Below are 16,601 nucleotides of genomic sequence, written 5' to 3'. Positions count from 1 at the left end.
CTTCTCTATTCACGAGCACGCAATGGTGAGCACAAACAAATTGGTCTGGAGAATTTACAGTCTAGTCTGGAAAACAAACATATCGTAAGACAACCAGAAAGAAAAGAAGTGTAAATTTTAGCTAAATAAAGAAAAAGAGCTGTACTTACTGCATTGACAGGCTGCATAGCAGAAGCTGATCTAAAAGGAAGACAAAGGGAATCGGAAAGGACATTGATAATACACTAACACCAAGTATTTGTATTATCTCCAAAAAGCACCTTACTGTAAAAAACATTAATGTGATTCTGGAACTAGCTGATGTTTGTTCTTATTACGAAAAGGGATAAGTCACTATTCTGTTTTTAAAGAGAAACAGCCCAAGAAATAAATGAGCCTAAAGTAAGTACTTCATACAGTTACAAACTTCAAATGTTGATACAACTATCAGGAGGGATTCTCAGGATTCAATTTAATGGTCAGACTCACAAAACCACCAGAGGCCACACTCAGCACCAATCTATTTCGAGGCTTTAGAACAGAACCGGACACACCTCCCTCAGAGAGTCCTCACATGAACTTTCCTGTGCAGCAGTACACACAGCTGTCCAGAGCCCTTCTCTTTCCCTCACCAGGAGACAGCTCAGACATGAACGAGATCTGGTGGATAAAGCAGCTACCAGTGCGTCAGGTCTCAGGCCCCGTGGGAATGGTATCTCCTATAAAAACCCCACAGCCAGCACTTTCAGACTTCCCACAAAGGGCATGCCAGTTATGAGAGTCAACGCACTCAGGGAACGCTGACTCTATGGCTTCCCCATCAGCTACTAACAGTCTACAGTTTCTCCTAAATTAAATTCAATTTACCAACCAGGGGCCATTCTTAGCAAAGCAACAATATCTATTTACTTAGCCACTCAGGACCCAATGAAATAGAATAAGAAACTTAACAGGAACTCGGGTTGGCATGCAGAGTAGGAAAGGGTTTTAATAACCATTTTCCAAAAGTTGACTACTGATAATATTACTTAGTTTTAATATCCCTACATGTATTATTCAGTTGGGCTGCATTATGCTAAAGTAACAAGCATCCCCAATATCTATTAGTCAAAAATAACAAAAAATTATTCTATATACATACATTGTGGGTCAGTAAGAGCCTAAGCTTCACATTATCCTCCCTCAGGATCCTACGCTGAGGGAGCCTCTATCATTTAAACTATCACCACTCACTGTGCCATCTGGCAAGAGGAGGAGCAGAACAATGTCCCAACTCCTAAACCCTTCCACCTACACTGCTGCTCATGTTTCATTGGCTAGCAAAGGTCACAAGGGCTTACCTAATGCAGGGGCATCCCTAGAAGTTTTAGAAATATGATACTAATCACTAGTTGTAATATCTACTATATATCATCTAAGAGCTAATGTAATAAAATAATTTTATAAATTCAACATCATAGTAATTTTATAAATTCAACCATTTAACATAACAATAATCCAAGCCTATGCCCCAATCACTGATGCTGAAGAAGCTGAAGCTGACCAGTTCTATGAAGGTCCTACAAGACTTTCTAGAACTAAATACCAAAGGCGAAAAAAAAAAAGGTACAGGAGATTGAAGTACAAACGTAGAAGTCAAGAGATACCTGGAGTAACTGGCAAGTTTGGCCTCCAAGGACAAAATGAAGCAGCCTTGAACAGAGTTTTGTCAAGAGAACACACTGGTCATAGCAAACAACCCTTTCCCAATAACACAAGAGATGACTCTACACATGGACATCACCAGATGGTCAATACAGAAACCAGATTGATTATATTCTTTGCAGCTAAAGATGAAGAAGCTCTATACAGTCTGCAAAAAAAAAAAAGACCAGGAGCTGATTGGCTCAGATCATGAGCTCCTTATTACCAAATTCAGGCTTAAACTGAAGGAAGTAGGGAAAACCACTAGGCCATTCAGGCATGACCTAAATGAAAAATCCCTAAGATTATACAGTAGAGGTGATGAATAGATTCAAAGGATTAGATCTGGTAGACAGAGTGCCTGAAGAACTATGGACAGAGGTTCTACACTGTACAAGAGGCAGTGACCAAAACATCCCAAAGAAAATGAAACGCAAGAAGGCAAAATGGTTCCAAACTGGGAAAGGACTACAAGGCTATATACTGTCACCTTGCTTATCTAACTTTTATGCAGAGTACATAATGTGAAATGCCGGGCTGGATGAAGCACAAGCTGGAAGCCAGACAGCTGGGAAAAATATCAACAACCTCAGATATGCAGATGATACTGCTCTAATGGCAGAAAGTGAAGAGGAACTAAAGAGGGTGAAAGAGGAGAGCGAAAAGCTGGCTTAAAACTCAACATTCAAAAGATTAAGATAATGGCATCCAGTCCCATCACTTCATGGCGTACAGAAGGGGAAAAAGTGGAAGCAGTGGCTGACTTTATTTTCCTGGGTTCCAAAATCACTGCAGATGGTGACTGCAGCCATGAAATTAAAAGATGCTTACTCCTTGAAAGGAAAGCTATGATAAACATAGACAGCATACTAAACAGCAGAGACTGTTTGCCGACAAAGGTCTATAGAAATCCAGGCTGCCCCCAGCTACAGCTGTGTCCCAGAATCTGCACATGCTCTCACTTTCGGGAGCTTCATCTCCCTGATTGGCGGCCCCCTCTACCTCATCTACTTCCAGATCCTAACGCAACTGCAGGAGTAACAGAACCAACAAGCCACAAATTGAACTGGTATTGTTTAAGAAGCCTCCATGGCTGAAAGTGTGGTTGGAACCATTTGGTGGGAAATGAGAAGACTATCACCACCTTTAATTATGAAAGGAGAAAGAGACTTCACGCTTTCAGTTCTACAGCAAGTATGATCAGTCACCTGGCTAGAGAATGAGGGCTGGAGAAGAAAACGCGAGAAAGCCATAAAGAAGAGTTGTACTGTGTACAAGGATTAAATTCCCTTCTTAAGTTCGAAAGAATCCTGGAATAAATCACACCATTAGGAAAGTTTTCATGATTTGGTTTCCTTTCTAAAAATGAAGCTTTCTCACCCAGCTGGGATTGGAGGCGATCTATTTATCATTCGGTCTCTACCTCTTACCCACCTGAGATGTACTATGAATATAAGCAACCAATAGACTGGGGAAGATCCTGGTCTGTTTTTGCAATCTTCTAAATGGGAAGTTTCAGGGGGAAACCACCATAATGAGCGGCCTCATAGGGCTCTTTGAAAATGTTAAAGTTGATAAAACTCTTTGAAGACAAGGTACATTGTATTCTTTAAAAATAAATAGTTCAACTCAACTATCTCATTAAGAAGGTTGCTCTATGTTGAAAAATAAACTTGAAGCAAAACTAAATGATAAACATGCCTACCAGAAATCATTGTTGAGTTAACTGAAATGAAAGTGTGTATACTAGAATGATTTCTTTCCACTTCAAAAAAAAAAAAAAAGGTCTATATAGTCAAAGCTACGGTTTTTCCAGTAGTCATGTGTAGCTATGAGAGCTGGACCATAAAGAAGGCTAAGCGCCAAAGAACTGATGCTTTCAAACTATGGTACTGAGAAGACTCTTGAGAGTCCCTTGGACTGCAAGGAGATCAAGTCAGTCAATCCTAAAGGAAATCAACCCTGAATATTCTCTGGAAGGACTAGAGCTAAAGCTGAAGTTTCAATTATTTGGCCACCTGATGCTACGAGCCAACTCAGTGGGAAAGACCCTGATGCTAGGATTGAAGGCAAAAGGAGAAGGCGGCAGAAGAAATAATTAGATACTGCCACAAACTCAACGGACATGAATTTGAGCAAACTCCAGCAGACGGTGAAGGACAGAGAAGCCTGGCATACTACAGTCCATGGGGCCGCACAGAGTTGGACACAGTGACTGAACAACAATAAATTTTATTTCCCAAATATTCAAAAAAAATGAAGATGGAGCCCTTTAAAGCACTGAAGTCTCCTCTGGACTCAGAAACACAATAAAGCAGAGAAAATAAATTAAGTAACTGAAACGTTTCATGATCAGCCCTGGAATATAGTACAGCTGTGGAAAGGTAGGCAATCTTCCCAAAGTAACAATGGGAACCCCTAGAAAAGGGAATGGCAACCCACTCCAATATTCTTGCCTGGGGAACCCCATGAACAGAGGAGCCTGGCTGGCTACAGTACATGGGGTCACAAAGAGTCGGACGTGCCTGAGCAACTAAACAACAACACTGGAAAAAATGGCAGAGCCTGGATTTGAACGCAGGTCTGTGTGACTCCATGGTCTATTTCCTTTTCATGACACGACAATGTACAGCAAATATAGATGGAGAGAGTGAAGAAAGAAGAGTCAAAGGGCAAACTCCACAAGAGTACCAAGAAGGTTAGGAGGCAGGGAACTATATTCAATATCCTATGACAAAGCATAATAGAAAAGAAATGAAAAGAATACATATATTACTGAGTCACTCTGCTGTACAGAAGAAATTAGCACATTATAAACCGACTATACTTCAATGATTTTTTTTTTTTTTAAGGTCAGGAGAAATAAGAGGACAAGATAGTTTCAGACAGGCAAAAAGTGGCAACTTTAAATAAAAATAAGACAGTGGTGGACGAGGGATCAAGTGTCCACTGAGGCAGAGCTGCCACCAGCGATTTGAGTTTGGACAATGCTGAGTTAGGTTCAGGGAGCCACCAGATTGAAGTAGCTGAGCATGGGAGGTGATAAAGGGAGGCAGAGTGTTCAATATCCTGCTTGTGAAGAAAAGGAGAAAGGAAAATGGCTAACAGAAGACCCAAGCTCAAGGGAAAGCTGTTTTGATTAATTTTTCAGGTAGGAAAAAGTAAAGCATGTTTGAAAGTTGTTTTCTTTATAAAAAAAATTTAAAAAGGAGTACGGGGGAAGGGCAGGGTCATAGAGACAAATGAAAGTAGGCAGGGTCCCTGAGAAGGGAGAAGTATTAACAATATAAAGCAACTTGCAGGGGAGGACAGAGGACAAGACTGTTAGATGGCATCACCGACTCAACTGACATGAGTTTGAGCAAACTCCAGGAGATGGTGAAGGACAAGGAAGCCTGGCGTGCTGCAGTCCACCAAGTCGCAGAGCTGGAAACAGCTGAGCAACAGAACAACAACAGATACCGAGTGAGTGACTGTAGTGGGCCTGGCCCCGCACTAAGCAGCTCACATGTTTTACCATTCCATTTAACTCCATAGGCATCAACTCATTCCTTTTAACACATTCCTGCACTGTGTCAGGGAGAGGGTGGTAACCTGTTAGTAAACTGTGAAAAGTTAAACAGCAGTAAATGACAGGGCTGGGTTAAGCCCCAGGCGATCTGCTTCCAGAAACCACAATTATCCCCTCAGCTACTATCTCCCCTGACTCAAGACTGAGGATGAGGGAAACAGAAATGCCACTATCTCTCTTGAGATAATGAAAAAGATAAAAGACATCAATGGTGCAGAGATGTGATGTATTTGGGCTAGGATGGGACAGAGGTGTGAGGAAAAGTTCAGGAGGATGCTGTAAGTTGTAAGCATTTCTTCCATAGTCAAGATACACTCTGATGGTGCTAGTTCCAGATAGATATACATGTTTATGACTAGATTACTGAAAACCATATTGTCCTGTTTTCTTAAATTCAAACACTATTTGGATAAAAACTGTAATGGAAAAATACAATTTGTATATTTTTTTCATAAGAGAAGTCTAAGAGGCTGTACAAAATGATTAGAGAACTATCATAACCAAGGACAAAAAGAATAGAAAAAGTCCATACATGTCAATGTACAACTGAAGGACTTTAGAATTTCCTCACTATAGGAAAAACTCTTATGACTCATTCATTCATCTATTTAATTTATTGGGTACCACTTGTGCCAGGCACTGTTTTAGGCCCTGGGATGGCAGCAGTGAACAAAACAGATAAAAACAATCCCCCTGGAATACATATCCTAATTGAAGGAAAGGATAACTAAAACAAATTAACTAAAAATAAATTGTACAGCAATGTGAGTACTAAGGAAAAAAATTAAGCAGAGATGATGGGAGCACAAAGTGGGAAAAGGGGAATTGAAATTTTAAATAAGAAGGTCAGCACATAACTGAGAAAATGACATTTGAGGAATTCCCAGAGGAGGTGATGGAGGGGCACCCAATGTACATTTGGGGAATCAATGTTTCAGGCAGTGGAAATAGTCCAGGCAAAGATGAGGTGAGAATATGCCTACTGTTTACAAACCTCTGCAAAGAGACCCAGTGAGGCCGGAAGAGCATGAAGGTAAAGACAGAAACGGTGGGCTAGAATACTCAAGAGTCCTCTCAGCTACTGTGAGACAGACGGAAGTGGAATCTGTCCACTCAGTGGAATCTGAATGGGAATGTTACAATCTGAATATTATTTTAAAAGAATCACTCTGGCTGCTCTAAGAACAAACAGCAGGCGGTACCAGGGGCAGAAGCGCAGAGAACTGCAGAGGGTGGTGCTGGCTCTTTTCCATCTGCCCCTCCAGGCCTCCTCTGCACCGTTCCCCACCCTACTGTGTGCCGAGAATGCCTAGGATGCTGACCGGGGTGAACCCATGGACCGCCCTGCCTGTTGGATGGACTGTATGTACATAAAACTGAATAATCACCATGACTGGCAAAGAATGAGGTAAATCTATATACGTCTATATGAGATTATACTGGGAGGCGGAGGGGGTTGACCCAGGTACCTTAGTAATATAGAAGACTCCTATTTTGTGAGTTGCTTTTTTTTTTAAAGGATATATAGATATGTAAGAAGAAGAAAATTCTAAGAAGATAAAAGAAATTGTTTAAAGTGGTAGCCTCTAAGCAGGCTGATGTGAGCAAATCTATTTTTCACTGTCTACTCTTTGAAAGTGTTCGAAATTTTTTCAATAAACAAATTTCAATAAAGACCAGTTAATAAATTACCTTGCACTGCACAAAACCTATGGTGTTGAATACAGAACTATACCTGAACAGTTCAACAGTTTTATTCATTAACATGCATATTTTGTTAGAAGACACAGAAGCCCTGACCAATAATACCCGGAATCTCAGATATATTTCTCTGTTTGTGGTAACACTGAACCTTTTACATACTCCTAGAGTTTTCCAAATGCCATATATATGGGGAAAAAAACAAGGTTTAATGCAGATGGTTTCAAATGGAAAAAAGCAAACGTGACCTGATTCCTATAAAGAACTGGCTTAATGACATTCATTTTGGCACTGATCATGATATCAAAGGGAACAGTCCCTATCATGATTTCTGCTTCACTGATAGTATAATTCCCAGAATGAATATTTTAGAACGAGCAGTAAATAACAATATGGAAAAAAATATTAATTTTTTTCAGACTTATCTTAAAATATCCTGTCAAAGCCAGCAAATCAACACTGTTAAAAAAAGCATGCAAACTATTGTACCTGAAGAATGTCAAACTATTTCTTTAAGGATTCTCTAAGCTTTCACAAATGTAGATAAATATATCAACACAAATATATATATTAAAAAATGCATATTTTATTTTACCTATATAAGTGAAAAACTTAAAATTATTTATTTCTCATCTTATCCTATTTTTCTCCTTACCACCACAGTGGAATTGTCCCCGTAGAGAAAACTTTAATGTTATCACAATCACAACATATTATTTCCCCAATAAATTCTAGAAAAGAATTTTTTTAAGTCAACCAAATCTACCTGAATAAAAAAGATTCCTCAACTGGTTTTTGATAAAATTTTTTGCACCTCCTCAGAGAAAGCTTTTTGTCCTTTCTCTGTTGGCAAAAAATTTTAATAGATTTCCCCAGACTTCTGCAGGTCAACATTATCAGTTAAAGTTGGAGACATCTAAAGCAATAGAAACACAATATATTAAGGCTTTTACATGCCACAAAATTGTACAAAAAAAAAATCATATAATAAGTCATTTGTCTTTAACTCTCTGGGGATCTGAAGTATTTATATATGTCATTAAATTGTTACATTTAAGCTAATGCAAGTATTTTCAAAAATTAAATGTTTTAAAATATGTATAATGGAGAGGGGAAAAGATAGGGGAAAAATATAAGGAACAGAAATTAAGAAAAGGGGCCACCATATAAATGCTTACCTGTGGCATCAAACTCAATTGGCTGGCACCTGCGGTGAGAAGACCAGTCACACTTAAGGACTTGCCCTCCTTCCACAATCCCAGGCTGGGTAGTGTTTGCTTTGGGCGCTCCCACCAGAAGAAACATCCTGCTAAAATACAAATGGGAAGACAAAAGACTTCAAGTTACACAAAGCATAAACCATCTCTTATGATTTAGGAAAAGCAATCATTCTCCTTATTTTATCCACAAATATTTTTTAAAAACGACTCACTGAGAGCATAATCCGTCTTCCTTATTCATTCGGTGCTCTTTTACATGCATACATTATTCAGTATGGTTTATCCAATCCAGTAACACATTATAGGGCAACTTCAGGGTTGCTGTCGCTGCTGTTGTTCAGTCAGTAAGTCGTATCAGACTCTGCTGGGATGCCATGCACTGCAACATGCCAGGCCTCCCTGTCCCTCACCATCTCCCAGATCTTGCTGAAACGCATGTCCACTGAGTCGGTGTTGCCATCCAACCATCTCATCCTCTACTGCCCCTTCCCCTCCTGCCCTCAATCTTTCCCAGCAGCAGGGTCTTTTCCAGTGAGTCGACTCAGCCTCAGGTGGCCAAAAGACTGGAGCTTCAGCTTCAGCATCAGTGCTCCCAGTGAATATTCAGGGTTGATTTCCTTTAGGATTGACTGGTTTGATCTCTTTGCTGTCCAAGAGACTCTCAAGAGTCTTCTCCAGCACAATTCAAAAGCATCAATTCTTTGGCGCTCAGCCTTCTTCATGGTCCAGCTCTTATATCTGTACATGACTACTGGAAAAACCACAGCTTTGACTATAGGACCTTTGTCGGCAAAGTTATATCAACTAAAAATTTATGCCAGCCAAACTGTCACTTTATATAGGTACAGTTTATCATGTCAATTATAACTCAATAAATTTGTTAAAAATATATGCTGGTTGAAGACAGGGACATTTTGTTTTAATTTGTGGGTTTTGGGGTTTTTTTTAAACGATTTACTTTATACATTCTATATCCTGAATGTTAAAAAAAAATAAATGATTTCTAACGTATGGTAATTCTAAATATTATCATTTCTCCACTGGGAAAACTTATCTTGTCTTCAAACTACATACCTCAATTTTTTTTTTATAGCAACTAACAAATTTTTCTTTTCACTGGATTAATCTAATCAACCTCTGGTCAAAGAACAAAACCACTATTCAATTTCCTAAAAGGGTAAAATTAGCAAAAGATAAAAATAATCAGGAATCAGATTTTTAAGTAAAAGAGGTCTTTTCTTTAGCTGTTTTTCTATTCATTCAGAAAAAGATAGATTGAGTGTCTCCACTACTAAGGCACAGATCTGGGCCCTAGAGAAACCAGGGTGAATAAAACCATCTTGATTCCTGCTCTCAGTGGAGCTTACACTCCCTCGGGGAAAATCAGGAAACTAGTAAAAAAAATTAGTAGCTGTTACAAGTGCTAGGAAAGAAACCAACAATTGGCTCAGAGACATTATTTGGGTATGGGGAGAGGACACCTTTTTAGATAAAGGAAATTTATCTCTAAGGGATGCAGGGGAGAGATTTTCTTCAGATAAAGGGATATCTAAGGAAGTTATCTTTACAGAACTAGGAGAAAAGACTTCTTGTAGGTAAAGTCACAAATGGATTTACCTCTAAGTACACTGAAGTGTACATGATTAGAAGGAAGTTGCCAAAGAGTGTCTTGTGTATTGGGAATAAGGGCGTGGGATGCAGAGGTTGAACAAGTCAGTCAATCCTAAAAGAAATCAACCCTGAATAGTCACTGGATGGACTGCTGCTGAAGCTGAACCTCCAATACTTTGGCCACCGGATGAGTGGCTCTACTGAACAGCCAACTCAGTAGAAAAGACCCTGAGGCTGGGAAAGACTGAAGGCAAAAAGAGAAGGGGGCGGAGTAAGAAGAGATGGTTAGATAGCATGACCGACTCAATGGACAGGAATGTGAGTCAACTCTAGGAGACAGTGGAGGACAAAGTAGCCTGGAGTGCTGCAGTCCATGAGGTCACCAAGAGTCAGACGCGACTTTGTGACTGAACAACAACAATGGAGAGGTGAAAGGGAACATTCCAGGCAGAGGTACAAAGACGCAAGGCAGGAAAGAGCTTACAAAGAAGAGGAGCAGCTGAAGGAGAGCAAGCTGAGAATGGCACAGAACAAAACTAGGGTGCTCGTGAAGTGAAGGGCACTTGGCCAAAGCTAAATCACGCAGGGTCCTTCAGGCAGAGCAAAACTTTCGGATTTTCTCCTAAGGTCCGTGTGAAGCTTCTGAATGTTTTTTTTTTTTTAAGCAATAGAAAGATATAATCTAATAAAGAAAATGAAATTTGGTGCTTAAGGGGAAACAAAGAGGGAGGGGGGCAAAAATGGAACAAGAAAAGTGAGAGACTTTCAGCAGCGGAGGGAGGAGGTGACAGTAACTGAGATTGGGAGCTTAGATGGAGAAAGAGACGGATGAGCAGATTTGGAAAATATCTGGAGCAGAATGAACAGGAAGAGCGCATGGCTTAACTAAGGTAGAAAGAGAAGATGAGATGAAAGAATAATACCTCAGTTTCCTTCTGGAGCACAGGAGTGGGAGAACCATACACTGTGCTAGAAAATCAGAGAGTAGGGAAGCAAAAGGCAGACTGAGTATTTTACAGGAACACCAAGAATTCAGTTCCCAACATGTTAGCCTGTGAGACACCTAATTGGTGATCTGTGGCTCTAAGGAGAGCTCTGTCTTAGAGATAACATGGTGAGAATGTCAACCAGGAAAGCAGAGTTTCGCACAGAGAGGAGGACCAAAGAGAGGAAGCAACAACCTTTAGGAGGCAGAGAAAGAGGAAAGGATAAAAGAGGCTGAGCAGGATGGAGTCAAGCACAGAAGGCCCTCGATAAATGCTACCACGGCTATCATTTCATTTCCTTATTAAACACTAAGCCACTTACATTCTTCCAGCAAAGAAAATACTCACAATTGCTTTTCACTTTTTTGTGAAATTATGAACAAAACTACATGTTAAATATGGAATGCTCTGATTTCTTTTTTTTTTTTTTTTTGAGCTAAAAGATTTATATTGTAAGGTTGTAACGTAATCATGGCATCAAAGGAAAAGTGATAAAACTGATTTGGTGGAAGAACTGGAATGCTTTGATTTTAACTTTTATTTATCAATTTAATTTCTTCTGGATGATATCTGCCAAATCCTATTTAGACCAGTCAAGAGCTGGCTGCATGAATTACTAGAATCTTGCTTTCAGATACTTAAAACTCCACACTCAAAAGACAAAATTCCCAACCAAGCCACACCCTGCTGAATAAAGTTTTATGCAGTCATATTTGGCATCAGTAAAACACCAATGCTGGCTCTTTCTCCTCATAGCCAACTAAGTTTTCATTCAGCAAGGAAAAAAAAAAAGCTGAGTAAGAGAACCTTTAACCCCCATGAATAAGAGAGCAGCTCAGCTATCATCCTACCCTCCTTTTCTACAGCAAAGCTGGTTAACAGTTAAATTACACACACACACACATCCATACACACACATATATATATGAAATCTGCCTTTCAACAGGTCAAAAACTTGTCTACAAAATTATAAAATTGCCCCTCCTCATCTGAATTAAATGATTCTTGAGTACAAGATAGGGGGAAAAAAAAGTATTTCTGAGAAGTATACTTTTCAGATCTGTACCTAAAAAAGCACAGGATCATTCCCGCAGGAGCCCTAGTAAGGGTAATATAAGCACAGGTGTGTGCTAAGATTTTTGTGTTGTGGATAAAGGACAGGTTCCAGGACATCAGGACAGAAGAGCCGGTTCTCAGAATCTATCTAGAAACCTACAAGCAAACTCATTTCTGAACTGTCCTCACACAGCACACTACAGTATCTTTAATAATTTTTCGGCAAAGCACTTCTTCCTACCTTATAATAAACTGCTTCCATGAATGAAGGATACCCTCATTCATCTTTGTACTGCCACATAATAAGCGCTTTAAAAAGCTTTTTAAATTGACAACTGAGTGGCAAGTAATTTGATAGCTATAAGTCTCAGTTTTCACAGCCATACATAAAAAGCCACCTCCACTATCACCAACCCCCTGCAGAATGCAGAAATCATCCTCCAATAAACATCTGATTGTTTAAGTTATCCTTATATAATTTCTTCCTGTAACATATCACTTCTTAATCTTGGATTTCAGATACTTAAGGGCTGGGAAGTTGGTAGGGGAAACAGGCTTCAGCAAAGACAGAAAAAAGGGCACTGTAGGAGAGTTCTGAATGGAAGTTGCACTCACTCTTGGTAGCACAGAGCTCGAGTTCCTTGGATAAGACCAGAAACAAGGCTGCTGCTTTTCATCAGACCATTTGCACATTATGGGCATGAAATGACAGTAATTAGATGTGCTAACCAGGGTGTTCATCAAGTTTTCCTAAGCATACCTTCATGTGCAGTCTTGCACATTGGTGAAATGCCACAGAAATGGTAGACTAATTTAAAAGGAATGTGTGAGCATTCTCAGCTTCTAAGTGCTAGGTTAACGGGAGGAATGGGAGGGGAAAAAAAAGCTGAGAAATAAAGTTCTTTGTGCAAAGTGTCAACATGATATTTAAGTTACTTGTAAGAGTGTTAGAGAAACTTTCAAAAGAGAAAAATGGAGAGATAAAAACAGTAAGACTGCCTTAGACAAATGTTAAGTCCTAAAAGGGAGAGAAAAAAATTAAGCATTTGTAGAGAACAAAGAGTACAGCATGACAAAAGATACTATATGAGAAAATTAAGACTATAAGAGCAACACATATCACAGAGAGGAAAAGCCCGCTAAGGTGCTGGGAGGACAAGTTTATGTCATGTCTTTCTGCCACAGTAACAAAAAACAGCCTGTTAATAAAACACCTTATAAATAATTAAATCATTTTTACTTAAGTTCATCTAGGAATATCGAATGTCTACAACAGCTTAATTAAAGTAAAAGAAGTGACAGACCAGAAAAAAAAAAAAAAAGTGTGATGTAAGCAGCACTGTCTAACGGGCAGTTTGGGACTAAAGGTTCTAATCACCATATAAATCATTCAAGAAAGTCACTGTAAATCTCTCAGCCTCAGTTTCCACTTCCATTGTATGGAAATAGTAATGCTCAGCACAATTACTTAAAAGCAAAATTTTCTGAATGTGTACAGATAAAAGCAAACTTAGAAAATGTGACCACTTCATAAAAATACAAGATGATGACATCAGAACTAAAAACAACTATTAATAAAATTATTCCCTAATAAAACAAGAAATAAAAAGTTAAAATCTCTTTTTAAAAGAGCTTTTTCTTTCCTCAATTTTCTCAAAGGGTCATTAATTAACCCAAAGGCAAGCTCTCAGGAGAGAGGTAAAAAAGAAGGTAGAAAATAGTTGGCTTGCAACATTTCCTGACAATGGTGGACAGCTGGGGAAGATACACAGTTAGCTGAGACTGACAGAGATTTCTCTGATAAGCAGCAAAAATGTGAACTTGAGCAACTTAGTTTCACCTGCTTGCAATTTCCTGACAGAATCATCTCCCACCAGAAAGTTTGCCCCAAAACAGTATCAGAATCCCCATTTTCACTCAATGACTTATTTTCATTGAATGGCTTTAAAATTAAGGTTTAATATATGAGCAGGCTATTAATATCATGCCAAGAAATTCTAAAATACAAAGAGTAGAATGTGTGTTTGGGGGAAGCAGGTGAAGAAGAAAGAGGGAGGGCCAGCAGATAGGAAAGGAGAAGGCAGAAAGGGAGGGACAGGATGAAGGAGAAGAGAGGAGGGAGCGCAGGAGAGGGGGAGGAAAAGGAAATTTAAAAAAGGGAAGGGAAGGAGGGAGGGAGAGGGAGGGGAAGAGGATGTGAGAGAGACAGGAGGATGTGAGCAGACAAGCAGGAAGATGCCCTGTGGATGCACTTCTAACCCAAAGTGTACCTTAGGGGCAGCTGCTTCAGGGAATGAGACCTTGACCACCGAAGAGAGACAACCAGCCAACAATGACAAGACAAGAACACTTTTCAAACTCTCCAAATGAACTGTTATTTGGCTGCTTTCAGCATTGACTTCTCCATGGTAAAGCATGTTGAATATATTTTGGCTGACTCTGGCTGACCAGTGAGGTTTCACCAAAAGGAACTTTCGAAAAATGATCATATACATATACAGAAAGAAATGTGTATAATAGTGTCTCAATGTTATTTCAGAGCTATAATTCCAGTCTCATTTTTCATTTTTTTCAAAAAAAAAAGTTACAGTCAACATTTATATGATGTAAAACAGATGCATTAACTATAAATTCTATGTATTTGCTCTTTTCCTCCATAATATCTATCCTATAAACCTTGGGCCTTCATCAGGAGAAATCAACATAGGACTTGCTTTCCAAATAAAAATGACAGAATCTATGCATGTATATTATTTATGATAAAAAAAAGAACCAATATAGCCAGAGTCACACTACGTTCAGTTCATGAAAATAACCTGTGTTATTTGGTTGTGAAGTGAAGTCGCTCAGTCGTGTCCGACTCCTAGCAACGCAATGGACCGCAGCCTACCAGGCTCCTTCGTCCATGGGATTTTCCAGGGAAGAGTACAGGAGTGGAGTGCGATTGCCTTCTCCAAAAAGACTGTGAAGATGGTTACAAAGATGAAGGGAGAAATAGGATGTAAGCTTTTAAATGTAGATGCAGACTGGGACAGACTGAAAGGGGCCTTCATCCAGGTTAAGCAGTTTGGACTTCATCTCTGGTCATGAGAACACTGCTGAGGAAATTTAAACAGCAGAGGACCAGGATCAAAAGATGCCTCAGAAAGAGAAAACTATTAGAAACACGTAAGATGTTTTGCAGGTCTAAGAGCTAAATGATGAGCAAAAGGGTGATCATCTGAGTACCACAGACCATGCTTGTGACAGCTCGTCAAAGTACAAGTGGAAAGCAGGGACGGATGCAAGAAAAACTTCTAGGACCTTCTGCCTGGTGACTAATCACTGACTAATATTAGGGGTGTGCAGTAGGAGAGATAAAGAAAAATAGAAAATGAGAGGGAGGAATATGAAATGATTTCCAGAGCGACAGAGAGAATGAAGGTTCCATAATAGAAACAGAGGTGCAACTGGCATCACTTAGTGAAAAAGTGCCTTTTCTTTTTTGTCAAACTGAGGTAAGGCAGTGTAGTCAAGGAGAAACGATCCACAGGCTGCTGAATATAAAGTTTGAGCTCTGCTTTGAGATAGAAGATGCAGACAGGGAAGCAGTATGGTTTTAAAAGCTCTCCAGGTGTTGCAAACAGGAAGTCAGGACTGAGAATCATTTTGCAGGACGGTCTGTGACCAGGGCACACTCACCCAAACCTTGTCTTTGGGGTCACAGGACAAGAAGTAACTGTAAGGCTCCAATCATGTTTAATGGGGGGAAAAGCAAGCCTTATAATCTAGTGTCGCTCATTACAGCATTATTTCAAAATATATGTAAAATGAGAACTGTATAACATACCTTAAGAATAAGAAAACTGTTCATTTTCTTCTTAAAATTTGAACACAAAAATTAAATGGAATTTGAATTTCATTTGCTTTGCCTTTTGTCCCCATCTTTTCCATTTTACCCTACATCATCCCACTCAAACAACTAAAGGCTGCAAATGCTTCTGGCCTCAGTTCCCTCATCTGTAAGAATGAGTTTATCTGCTTCCCTTCTTCCCCTGGTGTAGAGCAAAATGAGAAATCACAGCAAAAGTGCTTTGTAAATTATAAAATAGGTCAACCAATGTAAAATACCATTATTATAACTAAGCCTAGGGTGTAATTTTTAACTCCTTCAATTACTCTCCATAAGAAAAACATGTCTTTGCTTCTTGGCCTGTGTACACTATTTACACTTTATGTAAGTTTGGCAATACAGTCACCATAAATTAATGCATACAGAAAAAAAAATAGGGAGTGCCAATGTTTTGTTTTTTCATAATTACTTTTCCTTTCCTTCTGAATCACAGCTAATTGACAGTGTTGTGTTAGTTTCTGCTGTACAGCAAAGTGATTCAGTTTTTTATATATATGTGTGTGTAATCTATTCTTTTCCATTATAGCTTATTACAACTTATTACAAGACATTGACTGTAGTTCCCTGTTCTATATAGTAAATCCTTGTTGCTTTATTTTATATACAGTAATTTGCATCTGCTAATCTCAAACTCCTAGTTTATCTATCTCCCCTACAATCTTTCCCCTTTGGTAATCATAAGTTTGTTTTCTATATTTTTCATAATTTTCAAACCACAATTTTTCTGACTTTTCACTTTAAACCTAAGACATTTCTGGAGAAATTTTACTGAAGTCACTTTAATATTTTTGCTTATTATGAACACTGATTCATTAGTTTTCATTAGGGTATGGATATCATTTGGTAACAATTTTCTGTAACAAGAAAAATGAGCCATAAAACAGTCCTTCAGCTGCTAAAGT

The 16,601-nt window shown here is 39.0% G+C and overlaps 1 protein-coding gene across 2 annotated transcripts in view; it reads right to left on the bottom strand.

Moving 5' to 3' along the window:
- ITGAV (integrin subunit alpha V) overlaps positions 1 to 16,601 on the bottom strand; it is a 104,179-nt gene that overhangs the window by 84,646 nt on the left and 2,932 nt on the right. The window contains exon 2 of one of the 2 annotated variants that reach the window (XM_040227768.1): positions 8,113 to 8,243. In XM_040227768.1, the coding sequence (XP_040083702.1) occupies positions 8,113 to 8,243 (131 nt within the window). The remainder of the gene's footprint in view (positions 1 to 8,112; positions 8,244 to 16,601) is intronic. The other variant, XM_040227769.1, reaches the window with a different exon arrangement.

Source organism: Oryx dammah, unplaced genomic scaffold (genome assembly GCF_014754425.2).
Source record: "Oryx dammah isolate SB20612 unplaced genomic scaffold, SCBI_Odam_1.1 HiC_scaffold_27, whole genome shotgun sequence".
Taxonomy (NCBI): domain Eukaryota; kingdom Metazoa; phylum Chordata; class Mammalia; order Artiodactyla; family Bovidae; genus Oryx; species Oryx dammah.
The sequence above is the reverse complement of the archived record's forward strand: the minus strand, read 5'-3'. Positions and strand labels throughout refer to the sequence as shown.